The sequence below is a fragment of the Penicillium maclennaniae genome (assembly GCF_028827695.1).
Source record: "Penicillium maclennaniae strain IBT 15551 chromosome Unknown utg000001l:1.0-3280838.0:1.0-3283122.0, whole genome shotgun sequence".
NCBI classification, from domain to species: Eukaryota; Fungi; Ascomycota; class Eurotiomycetes; order Eurotiales; family Aspergillaceae; genus Penicillium; species Penicillium maclennaniae.
The window spans coordinates 1,853,321-1,872,344 of NW_026623213.1; the positions used below are offsets into that span (position 1 = coordinate 1,853,321).

Genomic DNA, 19,024 nt, shown 5'->3' on the forward strand with positions numbered 1-19,024 from the left:
GAGGAGCGTAGCTCGAAGGCGACCAGGGGCAAAAACAAACAGCGGGAATCACAGAAGCTTAGATCGTGTCCGCATCCTTTTTGAGCCCACACTATGCCTGATCAGAGGGGGGGTTACCTCATGCAGAACCCTCGGAAACATGAAATGTATTCTGTTAGTTGTTGGCTTCTCTCATACTAATTTCAATTTCTATACGATCGTAATTCTCTTCCTCTTTTTTGGGTTTCTTCGGTCGAATTGCTGGATATTGTTTTTCCATCCCAGTCAGGTGATATTCCCATGCCCGATGTATATCTTGGTCTCACTCCATCCATCACAATATATTGGCGACATATCTTTACATATACGATCAAGCAATATACTAGACTTTTTCTATAGCGGCATTTACGTGAGGCGAAAATTCTAAGACCAAAGTTCGAATGTTAAATCTGTTCCTGATGGGTACTGACCCAGTGCATGCACATGTAGATATGTGAACACGCATCTCCGCCCAATGGCCAGGAAATCTCGAAACCTTCCAGAGCCGAAAAGTTTCTGAGAAAAGAAGCCTTACAAAAAACACATAGATAGGCTAAAGTTGAGGCTAAAGTTGCGAGAGGGCTTAGACTGAGATCTGTAGTTCCACGAATTCGGGTGTTGAAGGTGGATTAAGACCACCAACACCAAGATAACTCACTCGTGTATAGAAAGATATCCGAATTCAAACCATGAAGATAATCCGCGGACTCATAAGCTAATAAGAGAGAAGAGATAGAGGCCATCATACACACAACACTCCAGCTCACGTCAACCCTTCATATCCACGTAACTGAAACACAAATCGGCAGAAGCCAGACACGAATGGAACAGAAGTCGGAGCGAGGGGTATATCACATTGAACGCCAAAAAAGGGGGGTGGGGAAGGGGGTGGGGAGGGTTTATAAAAGCTAATAAAAAGTATCAAGTCAAGATCAAGCCAAGATAGAAAGAAAAAGAAAAGTCGAAAAAAGCGAAGAGAGATGACGAGAGATACATAAGGTTTCGGTCCAGCGGTCCTCAAAAGCAAGGCAGCGAAGCACTCAAGAAATTAAAAGGTCGATCAGCGAGACCTGATTACCGTGAATCGGTCTTCGCCAGAGGAGAGGGGAGGAGGGAGGAATGTCCAATGTCAATTTGACCAAGAGAATTTGAGATCGGAGGGTTTGATTGAGGTCGGTCGGTGCTTTGACGTTCGTGGTCAAGATCGACCTTTGCATCGACAAAAGGAGCCACCTTCTGAAGAAGGTGCTTTGTCCAAATTCAGGCCATCGATCCGGAGGCCACTGTCCTCCTCTTCTTCATGAATGACTGGGTCTTGTTCAACAGGGATCATCAGAGCAGGGGGTCGCTGATTCATCAGTCGGGCCTGCTTCAAACTAATGGTCTTCTGCTTGTTGGTGCTCTCGACGGCCATTGATAGGTCACGTTCGATAGTTGCCTTCATCATGGCGGCCATCCATAAACGACCCTCTCTGACGGTATCAACCTGGAAGTAATGGGTGGTGGGTTTGGTGAATTGCACGGTGCGAGAGTTTCCTGTTTTAGGGGGTACCAGCTTGAAGAAGAAAGGCCCGTTGCCGTCCCGGTTGGTAAGAGACGCAATGACGGCTGGGGTTGTGAGCTTCATGCCGCTGCCGTTCTCGCTGGTACTAGCATTGGCGGGCAACGCAGTGGCGCCGGTGACAGTGGCATGCAGCGCGATAATAGGGTCGTTGTCCGCACGAAGCACACGATGAGCAGTGATATCAATGAGACCACGTTCTTCCGTATCATCTTCGGAGTAGTAATAGGACAAGCGGCGGCCACGGAGGACAAATAATCGAGGCTTCCATGTCGTCATCATATTGGATGATCTCTTCTTCATCCATCCACTGTAGTCACAGCCATCCATCTGTTCTTGGGGCGACTTCTTCTCGAGGCCGCGGGTATAGGCACTGGTATCCTTCTTGGATTTAACCGTCCGAGGACGGACAACTAATCCGGCACCATCGGCAGCCTTACCAGACTCGTCAGTGCTGTGACGCTCGGAGCTCTTTGATGTCGCAGATGGAGTGGTAGACCCAGTACGACCAGTCACAGGATCGTACTCACGGGCGAAACGGGAGAAGAGATATCAGTGGTCTTGGTGACACCATCGGAAGCATTGCGGAGACCAACAGCGCGTCGGATCTTGCCAGCACCAGCCATCTTCGGCAGCTGGAAGTTCAAGGGCGAGCGAGTCGAGCCATCCGAATCTCCCTTTCTCATCCCAAGACTGGCGAAAAAACCGGGCTTGCCATCCTTGCTGTCTGGATTGGATAGCTGGGAATCGTTGGTACCGCTCCGCTGAGACACGCGAGTACTCAGACTTCGGAAACGGCTCTTCTGGGGCGCATCGCCGTGATAAGTTTGGGCAGCGGTGGAGACGTGTCTAGCAGCAGCAGCATCATGTATAGAGTCAACACTGGCAATACGAGACTGACGCTGGCCAGCAGATTTAACTCTGTAAGGCTCATCCGCATAACTTGACTTTCGAGAATGGCTCATGCTACCAGCCGCTGAGGCTCGTTTCTGCAGAACACGGCGAGCTCGGCGGGAATCAACTTCAGTGCCGGAGAAATAGCCCCGTTCTAGATCATCGAACTGGTCGGGCGTGTTAGGCTCTGATTCGACGGTCTGCGGTCCACGGAAAGCTGACGTCGTGCCCATTGAGGTTCCTGGACGAGCTGGCAACGTACCAGAACCACCGTTGAGCGTCCAACCCCGGTCAAATGAAGGCTTCTTTGAATGACCATTCATAGCCGAGCTAAGGGGTCCATGGTGAGTGGCGTCAATGGACGAGTGTCGTCGCGTGTGATTGAGGTCCCGAATGGAGGCAGCGGAGATTCTTCTTGGCGAGTCCTGGCCGAATGGGGGAGTGTTCGGGGTCATAGGAGAGCTGCTGTTGCTCGCCAGTCGAGGATGCTGGACAGGTCCAGCGGATGCTCTATAGCCCGCACCAGTCTTTTCCGACACCGTTGGAATACGTGGCAGGAAAGGCCCTGTGTGACCGGCGCGAGACAAAGTTCGTTCCTCGGGGCCACCAAAGCCCGAGACGGAACCTCGTGTAGCCTGCGGCGACTGCGGCTGGAAGCCCTTCACTTCCTCTTGGAAGGCCTTTACTTTGTGCCACGTCTTGAGACGCTTGCCCATGACTCCAAAGTCAAACTCCTTCATGAAAATGAAGTCCTGATCCATATCAAGAAGGACGTCACCGGTGATTTCCTGTTCTTCAAAGATCTCACAATGTTTTGAATCGACGCCAATGGCACGCATCTGTTTGGCGGTCTCGGCCTGACTCCACCGGCGCACTTGCGCTTCAGTCAGATGTGTACCCTCTTCCTCATCCGTCTCATTTCCGTTGATGTAGGAGATGCGGTGGCTCACGTGGCTACTGTACTCGCTACCGGAGTCGTTCATCGTTTTCGCGTCCTGGGTGGACAGGCTGTGGCGAGGCGTGTTCATATCGGTAATATGTTCATCGATGACACTCAAAGTCTCGTGCATCACCGGACTATCCTCGCCATTCTCATGACTATCGAAGCTTGATTTGCGGAAAGCTTGCTGGATGTCGGCCGCCAGACTTGGGCGTGGCAGTGGGGAAGAGGCTGATCGCTGCTGGCCTGGAGAGCTCATCTGCGCCTGCATCTCCGCGGTGCTAGCGTGGCGCGAAGCTTGGGGTGTCGTTTGCCCACTTCCCACCGTGGGGAAAGCTGAGTCGACCGGTGTTGTCGGTCCCATTTGCGTCGGCGATTCGGTCTTTTCGAACTCGATTGGTTCTTGGTACAAAGGCGTCATTTGACGGGCCTTCAAGCGCTCGTGGGCATGCGCCTTTCTAGTAAAGCCTGTGGCAGGTGTGAGTAGCGATTCTCGAGATAATCTACTAAGCTTCTTCTTTTTCTTTCTTCGTTGAGACGTACCTGCAGGGAAGAGGCCCTTGTCGCCCGAAGCTGGATGCTGTCCAAGCCACCATCCATCTTGAAATTCTTCATCCATCTCTTCGAGAAGAATAATATCGCCGCGTTTCATCTTTAATTCGTCCTCTCCACCGGCTTCGTGAGGATCTACCATGTGTTCAGCGAATCATTCCAAATGAGGGGACCGAAATGGCGCGCGGGCGCGCGGCAACGTCACTTACGAAGAACGACGAGGTAATCACCACGCGAAACATTCTGCGGCGGCGCAGGCGACACTTGCGAATGGTCGGCCATTTCGCAACGGATTGGGCCCAAAGCCTCCGATCAAAGTAGTCGCAGTTATCGCAGTTTTCGCAGTTAAGAGTACAGGACGGAAGCGAGGAGAGGTCAGGCGCAGGACATAGGGCCCGACAGCCCTTTCGGGAAGAAATGGAAGATGAGACAAAATGTCAGGAATCTTGAAGCAATGTGAGATTGCTCAAAGGGGAGGGAATGCAGAAGGCCGCGGGAAGGTCCAAGAATCCGGCGCGGAGCACAGGTCTTTTGGACTCGCGGGGTTCGCGGTGCGCTAACCTGCAAGAAGGCCGGAGCTCCTCAAGGGGCAATGAGGAGGGGAAACAAATGAGGTTGAGCTGTTGGTTGTCAGGGCGTGGCACGATCTACCCTGTCAGGGCAAAAATGAAGCAATTAAGCTCGGAAGGGCGCTGGAATGGATGAAATATAGGTTGCATCAACAGAGTGAGGAGTGTGTGCGCACAAGGAACAGTCCACGCTAGTAGATAAGGCGATTCAAGGCGAGCCGTGAGTGTGCCCAAGACTGCAAAGTCGATGAAAAAAGAAGTCGGAATTGTAAGGAAGTGACGTGTGCGATCGTCAGGTTCTCACATTCACACAGTTTGAGAGGGTTCTGGACACGGCGTACCCACGGTTCGTCTCTGGGAAATTACAATCTCGAGCGGCTGAGGGTTGCACAGTGTAGACGTATGGAAATAGTGCGACAAAAGTTGACCGAGGTAGATGATTCTCGTTTGATTATTTTGATTATTGTTGATCCGTTTGAGGATGTTATGGATGCAGTCGTCAAGTGCTCCCGACAGTGGATGGATGCGGCCATCGGTACATCGCTACTTTCAATGCACAAAATAGAACCTGTCGATTGTCCCTGTCCGTGTCCCTGGCCCGGATAATTGTAGAGTTATAGCCCAATACTTTGGCATTGGTTCTTCTTTGTATTGTTCTTATGTTCATTGCGAATTGCGGACCTCACTAAGTCTAGGTAGCCTTGGGACCGGGCAAAATCTAATCAAATAAAATGTTTCTATGTACTTTATCAACGGTCCCGACCGTGATCGCAAAGGTAGACTTTCTAAGCGCCCGTCCAAAAGAGACCCGTAGATGTGCCCATGTACCAGGTACCTGCAGATGCGATGCACGCGCCTGGTATGGGCAAAGTAAAGGACAATTTCGATATTTCTATTATTCTCTCCTAAACTTGCGGAGTATAAACCCCTAGGGCATTAATCTGGGGCCCATCCTCTTCTTTGTCCGGAGAAAACATTCGCCTCTTAAGAAGCCTCCCTTCCCGCCACCCTAGCGCGAGGGAGCGATGACGATGTAGCTTTGCAATGGTTTCTCCTAGGTCCCAGAGATCACGCCTGACCGTCGATCATGTTGAAGAGTCCAATTCTACCGCCAACTTGTTCCTCGGTAGCGCGCGGAGGGCTTGGATGCCGGGCCCTAGTTGCCCTCAAGCCCGCGAGGCTCTGCCCGCGACGACTGCTCTCCCGGATGCCAGACCGACCTCGAACCAGGACACTGCCTTGATGTCCTCCGTGACATCCGGCACCAATTTACAACCCTCGGTTTCGCTGGCCGACAAATCCAGTGCGCCGGCTGCTCTTCCTTCACCGGTTCCAAGCACCAATTCTCATCCCAGCCCAGTCGTTGCGCACAATCCTGCCCCTGCTTTAGCATCAAACAGACAGCCTGCTGCTGTCCCCCAAACCGGTCACAATGGACGAAACGCACCACACTCAAGTCCGCATACGACTGTTCCTCAACAAAATCCGACGATGACAACCGCCGCGCCTCCCCGTGGTCAACACAGTGCAGGCCCGGGACCGCCTTCAGGCTCTACAAATGGTCTCCCATTTCAGTCTCTGACGGATCAAAGTCCGGATCAAAGTCCGGATCAAAGTCCCTCGTTGATGCTGACTGGATCTGGAAATACACGTGAAAGCGCAGATCTAGCGTCCAGACCAACACAACAGGGCCCGGCGCCGATGCAGCCCTCAGGTCTAATCCTACCGAGCGATGAAACATGGTCACAATGGAAATCGAGGTTGGATAGTCTCAGAAAGGAAGCGCAACAGTCCCCGAGACCAAAGCTCGCTGGACCCAGAATCCGGCTTCTAGAGGATGCGTGTGAATATCAAGATCTCTTCTACCTGGTTCTCCATCAATTATACTGTCGGCAGTCTCTTGATGACCAAGGGTACCAGGAATTCCCCGATTTCCGGGAGCAAAGGTGCCAAGCTGGTTTGGCGAGGATACAGGAGCTTATAGAACCCAACATCCACATGGGAGCGCCAATATTATGGAAGCTGGCTCACTTCCCGCAACCGCTAGATGAACTGAAGCACCAGGAGTGGTATCATCTGGCCGTCGGGAAGGTCGTTCACTGCCTCACACGATTGGCAACGACGATTCCTTACAACAAAGTACTTATTCTCAATTCGGTCTATCGTCGAGGTTATCCGCCGGCGGTTGCTGAGTTGCGGGATCTTTTGGACGCGACTTCGCCCGTACTGATGACTATCATTTTCGTGTCAACGTGTCGGTGTATCTATGAAGATAAGTCCATGGGAAAGGTGAACCAATTGTTCAGGCATGCCCTTCGCGCATATTTCCACGGTCAACCTTCGAACTTGTCAGAAGAGTATAAGAAGATCCCGTTGATGCCTAGACCATTGCCTTCAATGGCCCCTGTTCCATCGTCATCTGCGTCCCAGGCTGTACCAAGTGTGGTTGCAAGGGCACCTTCGACCGGTAGCCAAAATGGTGTAGCCAGCCCTGCGATCTCCGGTCATCCAAATCCTGATTCACCCCTAGTGTCGCCACGTGGGTTGGCTACCCCAAATTTAACAGCTCCTCAGACTATCGCTGGACGGCAGGTGCTTCAGAGCCCAGTGTACCAGCACTCTCCTGACCTTCCTCCGGAACAGCCAATTCGGCAAAGACAGACGAGACCAGGAGAGTCGCCTCAAATGCAGAGGTTTTGGTATCAAGGGCAATGGGTGCAGAACAAACCCACACAGATGCAGCACCTAGCTCCGGGGCAGCCTCAGCCGGGATACCTTGGTCACGTTCAAAGGGCCCAGCAGGGAGCAATGCAGGCACAGGCACAGGGGCAAACACAACAAGCCCTGCACGCACAGATGCAAACCCAGCAAGCTCAAGGTCCGATGTACCAGTCTGCTCAGGTGCAAACGCAACACGCTACTCCAGCAGTGGTGGTTTCGAACATTTTACCTATCACTTCATACTCACCACAACAATCACACACAACCTCTGCTTGGGACGGTCAGGTACCGTCGCGATCCCAACAGGACTTTGTCAGGTCTTCTAGCATCACCGCTCAGAGCAATCCACGCCAGAGCCCATCAATACAAAGCGCTCGCACTCACTTACCAGGGCAGAGACAAATTCCAACCCACCCGCGCCATATGTCTACGCCTCTTGCTCATGCCCCTCAACATATCCAAAGTCAGGGCGCATCAGCGCAGCAGCTTCCCCAATCAGGACAACAGCTCCCTCGTAATTCGAGGGTTCATTCTGCGCCCTTCAGGCCTTTGTTACCCCCCGCTGGCTATCAGCTGCCGCAAACAGTGTCACCTAATCCAACATACATGGCGCTACATCAAGCTGATCTTCGCGAGCCACCAAAGAAATTGGTCGAGTTTGGGCCGAACAAAGAGATAACTGAGACTCAGCTGTATCAATATTTGGGTGATCTTGTGTTGCAGCCAACAGTGATTGATCCGAAGGCGCTTCGGTTCGACTTGAGATTCACTCTCACGGAGGACGTCTGCAGAAGATTTCCACGACTGGAACACAGAGGCATAGGGAAACGTCCCATGCAAATTATTCAACCAGGTTGCTTCATAATTCGCTTGCGCTGCATTACACTGCGTCCTTCTGAACAAGAGAACCCGGAACGCCTCTGGCCAACGAAGAATACTATATGGCCTAGTGTGCTCTACGTCTTTGTCAACGACAAGGAAATGTTTTTGCGGCGAAAGGCCCATAATGGGAAGGACCTCCCCCTAGAGATCTCCGAGAATCTTCGTCCGGGCCTGAATACCGTCACGATTCATTTACTGCTCAAACCGGATGAATGCAAGACTTTTAATTACGGCTTTGGTATCGAGTCTATGCATATCAGCAAGTTCGAGTCAGTCAGAGATCTTGTGGGCAACACAAGTGCGGACGAGACTATCCTGAATATTCGAAAACGTCTCACCTTGGAGGAGGACAGTGATGACCTGGCTGTTGTCACAGACAGCTTGAGAATCAGTCTCATCGACCCTTTCATGGCTCAAATTTTCAAGACCCCCGTTCGTGCTCGAGACTGTGAGCACCTGGAGTGTTTCGACCACGATACTTTTATCACAACCCGTAAGAATGTATCGGGCTTCGCTGCACTGAACGACAATTGGCGATGCCCAATCTGCAACGCTGATGCGCGCCCTCACCTGCTGCGCGTGGACAAGTTTTTCCTCACGGTACGCGATCGTCTCATCGCTATGGATGATCTCGAAGGAGCAGATGCGATCGAAGTGAAAGCAGATGGCAAGTGGATTCTTCAAGCCAAACGAAAGGAGTCCCCCAATACCTCACACAGCCCGAGAGTGGACAAATCCCTTGCCCCAACCTTGGGCAAGCGTAAATGTGAGAACATAGAGCAAGGGTCAGATGCAACACGCCCCAAATACGAGAACCCTTTTGAAAGAAGGAGCTCCTCACAGCCCACCGAGCTTGTCGTGATCGAAATTGACTGAGGCGACCTTCCCCAATGACTCGCTTTTTTCTTGGAGCGGGTTCTTCTTATCACCAGTATCCCTATTCTCATGCATGGATTTTTATGCGAGCGAGCATTGCAAAAGCAAGATACCCTTTTTCCTTATTGGTCCTCAGCAAAATTCATACCCTCAGAGACATCGGCGTTTCTTTTTTGTGCATCGTGTCCCGCTCGATGACAGGCCATTGCCTCGGTGGTCAAGTGGGATATTAGATCATTATCATTCGCCCGCAGAACATGGACATGATGTTTTTTTAGCATTCTAGTAAATGCAAGGTATTTACCGAGACGCACAATGCTGAACAATTGTAAACTACCGAATGCCCTCAACTTCATCTATCTCCGGGGCAAGAGCACTGGAGCTCAATTCAGGTCAAAGCGTGGTTCTAGTCCGAGTGGTCTTTCTCTAATCCAGCTCTTTTCATAAAAGCCTCAAAAGCAAGCTGAGACCAGACCTTGGAAATATATCCCAAGCCACAAACAGACAGGATATCATGCTCATTCAGAGGAGTTCGTCTCCATTTTCGACATTAAATTATACAGATATAGTGTACGTGGTATATAAGATGGTACCGCATTTAGGTTTACTTCCTAACCCGACGGACATGACTGACAAGGTTCTCAATAACCCCTTCAAAGGCCTCCTTTTTCGCCAATCAAGCCGTCCCGCCGCTTGAGCCAGTACTCCAATAGTGAACTGGCGCGCAGCGTGACATTCTCCAATTCCTGAACATGCCCTTTCAGCTCTGAATCCGTCAGACCGCCAAGCGCAGCATCTGTGGTTGCGCACAGACGACGGACAGCTGAAAGGTCTAGTTCCGGCGGTGGAGGTGCACAGCGGCGAGTGGTTTTGGTGCGTGTAGGGGCCTGCCCTGTAGTGGTCGTGTTTTGGGTACCTTCGCCTTCGCCCTCTTTTGGGGCTTGGTTGCGGGTTGGTGAAACTCCGTCGAGATCGATGGACGGAAGAATTAATTTCTTTTGCTTGGATGCAGGGAGGATCTCGTCGAGATCGACTGGTACGCCTAAAGACACGAGGAAGAGTCTGCGAATGCGTGACTTCACCCAGTTCTGTGGTTGTAGGGGTGGTGGGGCTACAAGCTGGGACCAGAGGGAGAGGGAGCGCTCTGTGCTGAAGATTGCTGATGAGTCAGGAATCGGTTCGACTGGTGGTAAGGAGTCGAGATCCTGAGAGGCTGGAAGAAGGTTATCGAGAGTGCCTTGGAGGGCTGAGAGAAGATCGGAGGTGGATTTGAAAGCGTCGAAGTTGATGAGGGGAGGCTAACGAGGTTAAAATTTGCAAGAAACGCAGTGGATATAGGTACCTACCACAGAGGGAAGTGCAAGAGGCTGCTGAGGTGTCATGGTGCCACCCATAGGCGCTTCTTCATCAACCTCATCGGTGGGCTCTTGGAAGCCGTCATCAAAATCTCCAAAGTCGTCGTCTCCCATTTCGTCTTGCTCTTCAACAAATTCATCAAAATCATCTCCGAAGTCTTGGTTGTCGCTGGATACTTCCGCAAGGTCTTGTGACAAGTGTTGCTCGGGTCTTGAGGCGTCAGGCACTGTCTCCACAATGTCGGGCACTGCGTCACTCGGTGAGCACTGATGGGCCTTTGGATGTGATGGTAGCCCTTCCTCAGTAGGCATGGTTTCCACCCGAGAAACCTTAGTCGCGGGTATTTCCTGATCAGATGAGTTCGCATCCGGAAATTCATGATTCACGGAAGGAGGTTGAGCGTCATCAGGATCATCGGCCGGCTTGATGAGGTCAGGTACGGCATCAGCTTGGCGCTTGACATATGCCTCGGTTCCAGGAATTTCGCCATGGCTGGGCAATTCTGGATCAACTTTTTCTACTATAGTCCGTGGGATTGGCGAACCGCTTGGGGTCAAGGGTCGGTCTTGCGACCCCGCAGGAGAAACGTCCTTGCTTTGTGTACCCTCGGCACTTTCTGGAAGGATTTCAATCTCGTCGGGAACAGCGTCCTGCTCTCTCATTTCATATGCAGCAGTGCCAGGCACCTCGCCGTGGTGTGGGTTGCTGTCCACACGTTCAACTCGAGTTCGCGGGACAGGGGACGTGCTGCCGAATTGAGGACTTGATGATACATTGTCATGACCTTCGCTGGCGTCTGAGAAGTGTTCGTCGTCGCTGCTGGAAGCTGTAGAACAGCAAATTATTGCTTAGTATTTGAAATAAATTGTCCTCGTGGGGCTCCTCAGGGCATACCCGTGTCCTCAGCTCCTGGGTCTTCTTTCTGGATCGTGTTGCTGGGAGGTTCAAGATGGGTGGATGGATCGGGAGTCGCCTCCGACATATTGGTTGGTGAATTCAAGACTGGGGCATGGGAGAAAAGGGGGAGGACGAGAAGGAAGAAGGAAATATGTCATGCAGGCCCTGTGTAGTGCGAGTGACGACGTCGTTGGCTGCGATCGACTCGAGTCCAGACCTATCGTGCCTGAATGCCTAAGGCATTATTTAATGCCCGAAGGGTCAGGCCACAAAAGCGCGTGAGTTGCTGAAACTCCTGCCAATCAATATTGCTTCGCCTGCAACGAGCTTTTCCCCTTAACTTTCAATACCGGGGGCTCAATTCTCTTCAATTTAAAAGATCGCGCCACTCAGTCGGATCTCCTGATCCTTTTCGCAGGATCTTCCGTCCTCGCATCGGTCGCTGCTCGTCACTCCGTTTTTCACTCAAGCTTGCCAATTCCCTCGACCGCGACAACCGATCATCATGTCGTTCTCCTTTGGCACTCCCGCTTCCAGCGGAACCTCCAGTGGGAGTCTCTTTGGTACATCTGGCGCTACATTTGGCTCCAACCAGAATAGCTCCAATACTGGGTCCGGTGGTGGCTTGTTCGGAAATGTAGGAGCTTCGTCCACCAGTGGAACTACGTCTCCTTCGCTTTTCGGCGCTGGCTCTGCCGGTGGCCAAGCTAGCCAGACTCCTTCAACTGCGCCCATGTTTGGTAATACTGGTGGTGCCAATGCTCCTAGCAGCGGCACTTCAGGCGGCTTCAGCTTTGGTGGTCAGGCAGGCAGCGGCGCGCAGTCCAACTCTCTGTTCGGCAACAATGCTTCGACTCCCGGATCTACCACACCCGCTCAGCCCGCTGCCAGTGGAATGTTTGGAGGCGGATCTAACAAGCCTGCAGGAGGTAGCTTGTTCGGTGGGGGTTCATCAACTACCCCAGGCCCTGCTAGCGGATCTTTATTTGGCAACACCTCGACCACTCCTGCTGGCCCTCCTCCTGGATCCAAGCCTGCTGGTAGCCTCTTTGGTGGGTTGAATGCTGGTTCTTCTACTACACCGACCTCCTCCGCAGCCCCTCCATCTACCACCCCATCTACCACCCCATCTACCACTCAGACACAACCATCCGGCGGTCTTTTCGGTGCCGGTGCCGCACCTAGTGCCAACAAGCCTCTTTTCGGAGCAGCCCAGTCTACAACACCCGCTTCCGGGGGCGCTAGTGGTCTGTTCGGCGGCGCAAACAAGCCGGCCGAATCCACCACACCTACCACAGCTGCAGGCAGCGCAAACAAGCCGCTCTTTGGAGCCGGAGCCGGAGCCCAAACGTCACAGGCTGGCCCTTCCCTCTTCAAAGCCCCTACCGCCGGCGGCGATGCTGCCGCAAAGCCTGCCTTTTCTCTCGGCGCGCCTTCTACCTCAACTACAACCTCCCAGCCTGCTTCAGGAGCTCCTGCGGCATCGACTGCCACTCCCCAGAAGTCCCTTTTCCCTTCGCTTGGAGGCGCCACATCTTCAGCTGCTCCCTCAACCACATCGGCGGCAACCCCGGCTGGTGGTTTGTTCCCAAGTCTGGGCGGGGCCAAACCTGCGACTAGCACTCCGGCATCAGCTGCTACCACTACAGCTCCGGTAGCTACCCAGCCTACGGCTTCTGGGTCGAGTTTATTCAACAAACCTGCAACTTCTACTCCTTCAACTGCTGCTCCTACCCCGGGCGCCACAGCCGGCACGACGACTGCTACAGCAGCCCCATCCACTACTGCCACTGCCGGTACCGGGGCTAGTACAGGCCCTTCAATTCTCGGACAGTCGACCACCGGCCCTGCACCCCCAGCCCAGTCTCGTCTCAAGAACAAGACTATGGATGAGATCATTACACGATGGGCGACGGATCTGACTAAGTACCAGAAGGACTTCCGCGAACAAGCAGAAAAAGTTGCTGAGTGGGATCGTATGCTGGTGGAAAACGGGACCAAGGTCCAGAAGCTTTATGGCAGCACTGTTGATGCGGAGCGTGCGACCCAAGAAGTTGAGCGCCAATTGAGTTCAGTGGAGGGTCAGCAGGAGGAGCTGAGCTCGTGGCTTGACCGTTACGAGCGAGAGGTTGATGAAATGGTTTCGAAGCAAGTGGGTCCTGGTGAGACACTCCAGGGACCGGACCAGGAGCGTGAGAGAACGTAAGTTATCACCCAAACCTTTCAAAAGATTCGCCTATATACTAAACACATTGACAGATACAAATTGGCCGAGAAGCTCTCTGAGCGCTTGGATGAGATGGGCAAGGATCTCACCAGCATGATCGAGGAGGTCAACGGTGCTTCAGCAACCTTGACCAAGACCAACCGCGCAGACGAGCCTGTGAGCAAAATTACGTTCCATCTTCTTAATTCGACCATTTCACTGACAATTCCAACAGATCTCCCAAATCGTTCGCATTCTCAACTCACATCTGTCCCAATTGCAGGTCATTGACCAAGGTACCTCCGATCTGCAAGCCAAGGTTGCCGCGGCCCAAAAACAAGGGCAGTCGATTTCGTCCCGTATCGGATACGGTTACAACAGCCCTAGCATGGGTGGAGGAAACGCCGCCGATGACTTTTATCGCTCATACATGGGCCGTCGCTAAATGTGGTGTGGTGATGGATGGACGTTTTAATGAAATCAATTGGTAGTAATCAGCTGCAAATTGCTCAATGGGAAAGGATTTTGTTCTTCTAATTGGAACTACGGTTACCGAGTATTCGCCTTGCGGCCAATGGCCTAGTACTTTGGATGTGTGGCATCCTGGGACAGCTCTGAGTTTTGTGTACCTTTCCGGCATTTGGTTATTTGGCTCGTCAGACTTGGGGAGAGGTGGGCGTAATCTCAAAAGTAGCAGAGTTCTCACTCTCAGTCTTCTATGGTCTGTCACGAATAGTATTGTAGGTTCAATGAGCTCTGCCAACTGCAGAAATTGATCTTATAGAGCTTACCGGGTTTTACTCATTTGGTCAACATTCTTATATAAATCTCTTGCATCGGATTTCCGACCGTAAGGTGCAAGTGTAATCCGTCGTCCTCCAAACGTATCATCAAGCCCATCATCGAGCTCTTCGTCAAGCTGTTCACCAAGCTCAGACTTTGTCTTACTCGGTACGGACCCACACAGCGCTAGCAAAGCCTAGACTACAATAGACGACGCCAACGGAATGGTAATTGTATCATAATAGTACTGATATGCTATTACTGTCTTCTCTGGACATGTGATTCTCGCGATGTAGGCTTTGTCAGGCAAGGTTCGCTGAGTAAAAAAGTATTGATACAGAGCATGTCAAAGCTCTCGGTCGTAATAAAGTCAAGGACCGCGGCACGCTTACTTGCGCTGCTCCTTGGTGAGCTGGTCACTAGAGGAGGTCAATATCGATATTTCAAATAAAAGGTCATGGTTCAGACATACATGTGACCCTCGAGCTCGTCGAGGTGAGCGCGCTGATCAGTGATCTTCTTCTTGAGCTGTTGAAGCCTGTTCAATTCCCATTAGTTACTGGCCTCAGGTCTGAAACTATGAATGACTCACTTCTCGATCTCCTTCTCACGGATGTACAGAGCTTCCTGGGCGGCCTCACGCTTGGTGAAGGAATCTCCGCTGCAGCAGTGTCAGCGATTGAACATGTCGTAGAGCTGAGATAAGGCAGATGTGCTGGGCTTCCGCAATTGTGGACATAGCCCGGTTGGGGGAGAGAGCACCGGCAATGCAAAGGGAGGAGGGGGCCACGTACCCTGACGAACCACCAGCACCAGAGCGAGGAGCTCCAGTATCACCTTCACCGAGCCGGGGACAGCAACGGAGAAGGACCGCTGGGCGACGGCCCGGTTGGCGGTAATAAGGGGACGAGCAGTAATCTGACGGAACATGGTGATGACACTGATGAGTGAGGGTTGAATACGAGGAGAGAGAATTCAACAGTCACCCTGGAAGCTTCGGGACAACTGCAGGGATCGTATGACGACACCCATCATGTGATCGACGAGGCTCATCACATGATGATTTATGTAAAAGTGTAGCCTGAGGAATCAGGAAAATCTCTGCGATAAGTCGATGCGATCTCATTCGGCTCAAGTGGTAGATCATGAGGGGCCTAGGATCATTTGCTGTCTACAATACACGGGTCTACATTAATTTGATTTCTAGGCCATGTGGTCGATGCCAATGTGTGTGACAGCCCAGCCCGGGCTCTGGGCCGGGGCTTGGACATTGGTGACCAGCCGGGTGGATAGGGCTTTTCGACACCATGACCCCAGGCAGTCTGCCTTGGACTGGTCACTCCTGACTGGTAAATAGCAAAGCAAGAGGCGCATCTTGGGCGATTGGCGGGTGCGGGATGGGGATGACGATGGGAGGCCCACCGAACCACACAGAAGGCGAAGGAGAGAGGGGACGATAGAGAGACACTCAGAACAGAGGAGACTACCAAGTCAGAAAGAGATAGAGAAATCTGAAAGAAGAAGGGGTAAGAAGTAAATCACGTTTAAAAAAAGAGAAAGTGTAGATCCGAAGAGGGCTTGTTCAGGTGCGGTAAATCCCAACAACACCGCCTTCTCTGTTCCCCCTCCTTCTCCTCTCTCCTTCTCTCTCAACTTCCCCCTTCTCTCTTCATCCTGTTCCCATCGCTTTCTCCTCCATTACACCTCCCTTTTTCTCAAGTTTAGGTGAGTATGCCTGCTTTCTATCAAATTAGCCCATCTTCTTGCCCATCCCATTGCCCCTGCAACTGCCTACACACAACACACATCCACAATGGGGTTGAACTTTGGGGAAATCTTGAAGGGGAGTGTGCCCCCCCCCCCCCAAAAAAAAACTCCTCGACGTCTTCGACATCCCGTCTACAGGTGGACTATACTTGCTGTCGTTCCCCTATCTACTTGGGCGGGACCCGCGACCGCTATGCTGTGATCCTCCCCCCTCTACCCAAAACACGCCCAGCCCCGGGAGCCCGGCGACAGTCGTCAGCGACAATGATCGTCATGATATCCACTCCAAAGGATAGATCAGATCGAGGATTTGGAGTGATGTAATATCCCTAGATAGGACGGGGAATCCTTGTGTCCTATTGTTGATGATGATGGCCATGCCTACCCCTCCCCGGTCGCTGGCAATGATGTCGATGGCGTGATCTCCACTCTCACCCTCATCTCCAAACCCGTCTCAAGAACCGTCGGCTCGAGAAGACCGAAGAGCTGACATAAATTGAAATTTATAGAATCTTTCACCATGGGTCACGAAGACGCCGTCTACCTCGCCAAGCTCGCTGAGCAGGCCGAGCGCTATGAAGGTTCGCCCTGAGTCCCAGTGCACCTCCCTATCAGGAATCAGCTATTGACACAAAATTCGCAGAGATGGTCGAGAACATGAAGGTCGTTGCCTCGGCCGACGTTGAGCTCACCGTTGAGGAGCGCAACCTCTTGTCTGTTGCCTACAAGAACGTCATTGGTGCCCGCCGTGCGTCCTGGAGAATCGTCACCTCGATCGAGCAGAAGGAGGAGTCCAAGGGCAATGAGGGTCAGGTCACTCTCATCAAGGAGTACCGCCAGAAGATTGAGGCCGAGCTTGCTAAGATCTGTGACGACATCCTCGAGGTCCTCGACAATCACCTTATCAAGTCCGCTCAGAGCGGCGAGTCCAAGGTCTTCTACCACAAGATGAAGGGTGACTACCACCGTTACCTCGCCGAGTTCGCCATTGGCGACCGCCGCAAGGGTGCCGCCGATGCCTCTCTCGAGGCCTACAAGGCCGCCACTGAGGTCGCGTCCACCGAGCTCGCCCCCACCCACCCCATCCGTCTCGGTCTCGCCTTGAACTTCTCCGTCTTCTATTACGAGATCCTCAACTCCCCCGACCAGGCCTGCCACCTGGCCAAGCTCGCCTTTGACGATGCCATTGCCGGTTAGTTTTCGCCCACCTCATTCTTTTATGCGCAAGCGGATGAACTGACCATGAAAATTCAGAGCTCGACACCCTGAGCGAGGAGAGCTACAAGGACTCCACTCTCATCATGCAGCTCCTCCGTGACAACCTCGTGAGTCAATCCCATCACCCGATTTAGGCTTCAAGCATTCTAACCTTTTGCCCCCCTAGACCCTCTGGACTTCCTCCGAGGCCGAGCCTTCGGCCGAGGGCAGCGCCCCCGCCGAAAAGAAGGAAGAGGCTGCCCCCACTGAGGAGAAGCCTGCTGAGCAGTAAAGAGAGAATTTTAAAAAGATTTTGATGATGGACTCACGTCCTCTGGGTGGACGGGAAACGACCGAGAGTTGCGCGACGGGTCTCCCCCGACGCACGCCTAAGCGGATGTCGAGGCTCAAGGACTATAAGGCGCATTGATCCGAACTTTCGACATCACCATCACCGTCTGGGGCCTTGCGGCCTCAGAACGGTAGAGAATGGCGAAATACTAGTATCGATGCTCTTCATGACCCCCCCCATTTCACTGCTTCACGTTCCGCTTGCGCCACCTTTCGGTGCCATTCCTCTGCGCCTGGAAGAGCGGGTTCCGCCCCTTTTCGTTATTTTTTTTTCTGTCTTCTCCTTGTTTATTTGTCTACCTGCCTCTCAACTACCCTTTTAAAGAGTCCCCTTTGCGCGCACTCTCCAAACCTTATCCCCAACATACACCCGGACAGAGATTCTTCCATTTTTAAATGAGTTCCTTATCAGGACTACCACGAGGGCCTAGTACTGATCCCCCGATCTGGCTTTTCTTCCTCACTTCTCTTTTCTTCTTTCGATACGTATCTGTGCCATTTGGCGTTGACTTCTCGCTAGATATGGGTTCAAAGAGCAAAGTCTTTTCCAATCCTGAATCCTGGCGGGTAGTCTCTGTAGTTATGTAGTCGACGATTAGCTACTTCCCCTATTCCGCTCCCCATGCCCTCAAACACCTCCCCATTCATGACTGTCATGCCATGATTCTGCGTGGGTCTCCAGGTCCTTGGACCCCGGCCGTTGTGCACAATTAGAGAGTGATTCACCCTGACACTAGCCCCGAGCAGATGAGGAGTAAGCACCTATTCATAATCCTTCCTTCATCCAGAGGGGTCCATCAACATTCCAAAAGACAACCCACCTGGAAGGGCGTTTCAGACCGAGATACTATATCCGTGCATGTATAAGCGACGACGGTGGTAACTATACGACTTGACTCAGGATACGCCATCGATCGTGGTGACACCAGCATAAGTGTTTCATTCTTCATTCTTCTCAAGGTCACCCGATGTTTTTGACAAGTAAACCGAGTTTATAACCTTTGTTTGTATGAGTCAATCCTGACTTGCAACGACCAGTCAGCTAGTTTGGAAAAGCTCAGCTTCTCCCGTCTGGTTGATGCGAGTCCATCGTTCTCCCCGATGAATCGAAACACCGCGAGACGATTCACAGTCCATTAAGCATGATGCATTGTCAAGGCGGCTTTCGAGAGAAGCTGACTTGATCAGTGTGTTGGCTTGTGGCATTTAGATTCGAACCCGACTGTAGATACCATTCAGTAGGTTAGTTGGGGGTTAGTTGGGGGGAAGGATATTGATCGAGAGTGACAAGTCAAAAAAGCCATAACCCAATTGTTCGTTCGAAATAGTACTTCAAGAGGGATTCAGCCCGGCCTTGACATTGATCTGTCTTCCTGAATGTCGTGCTTATTTGTGACGACTTAAATCGCGCGTTCAATGTTGATGGAACAGATTTTTAGTCTAGCATGCCGGTG

General features: G+C 52.2%; 6 protein-coding genes across 6 annotated transcripts; 3 read left to right on the forward strand and 3 right to left on the reverse strand.

The window, feature by feature from the left end:
* Positions 1-1,216: 1,216 nt before the first annotated feature.
* N7477_000720 (putative polarized growth protein (Boi2)) lies at positions 1,217-4,247 on the reverse strand (the record flags this gene model as incomplete). The annotated part of the gene is made up of 4 exons (XM_056962383.1): positions 1,217-2,050; positions 2,110-3,881; positions 3,957-4,100; positions 4,175-4,247. 4 exons carry the CDS (start codon positions 4,245-4,247, stop codon positions 1,217-1,219), a joined length of 2,823 nt encoding a protein of 940 aa, XP_056827386.1.
* Positions 4,248-5,578: 1,331 nt separating this feature from the next.
* On the forward strand, positions 5,579-9,013 carry N7477_000721 (MIZ zinc finger domain protein; the record flags this gene model as incomplete). The annotated part of the gene is made up of 1 exon (XM_056962384.1): positions 5,579-9,013. The coding sequence occupies one exon, from the start codon at positions 5,579-5,581 to the stop codon at positions 9,011-9,013; it is 3,435 nt and encodes a 1,144-aa protein (XP_056827387.1).
* A 653-nt stretch (positions 9,014-9,666) lies between these two features.
* Positions 9,667-11,351, reverse strand: N7477_000722 (DUF5102 domain-containing protein; the record flags this gene model as incomplete). The annotated part of the gene is made up of 3 exons (XM_056962385.1): positions 9,667-10,311; positions 10,360-11,195; positions 11,264-11,351. 3 exons carry the CDS (start codon positions 11,349-11,351, stop codon positions 9,667-9,669), a joined length of 1,569 nt encoding a protein of 522 aa, XP_056827388.1.
* Positions 11,352-11,771: 420 nt separating this feature from the next.
* N7477_000723 (putative nucleoporin Nsp1) lies at positions 11,772-13,917 on the forward strand (the record flags this gene model as incomplete). Its single annotated transcript, XM_056962386.1, has 3 exons — positions 11,772-13,468; positions 13,526-13,649; positions 13,708-13,917. 3 exons carry the CDS (start codon positions 11,772-11,774, stop codon positions 13,915-13,917), a joined length of 2,031 nt encoding a protein of 676 aa, XP_056827389.1.
* Positions 13,918-14,643: 726 nt separating this feature from the next.
* N7477_000724 (uncharacterized protein) lies at positions 14,644-15,185 on the reverse strand (the record flags this gene model as incomplete). The annotated part of the gene is made up of 4 exons (XM_056962387.1): positions 14,644-14,674; positions 14,728-14,793; positions 14,848-14,911; positions 15,050-15,185. 4 exons carry the CDS (start codon positions 15,183-15,185, stop codon positions 14,644-14,646), a joined length of 297 nt encoding a protein of 98 aa, XP_056827390.1.
* A 1,357-nt stretch (positions 15,186-16,542) lies between these two features.
* Positions 16,543-17,511, forward strand: artA (14-3-3 adaptor artA; the record flags this gene model as incomplete). The annotated part of the gene is made up of 4 exons (XM_056962388.1): positions 16,543-16,603; positions 16,666-17,214; positions 17,277-17,347; positions 17,407-17,511. 4 exons carry the CDS (start codon positions 16,543-16,545, stop codon positions 17,509-17,511), a joined length of 786 nt encoding a protein of 261 aa, XP_056827391.1.
* Positions 17,512-19,024: the final 1,513 nt, after the last annotated feature.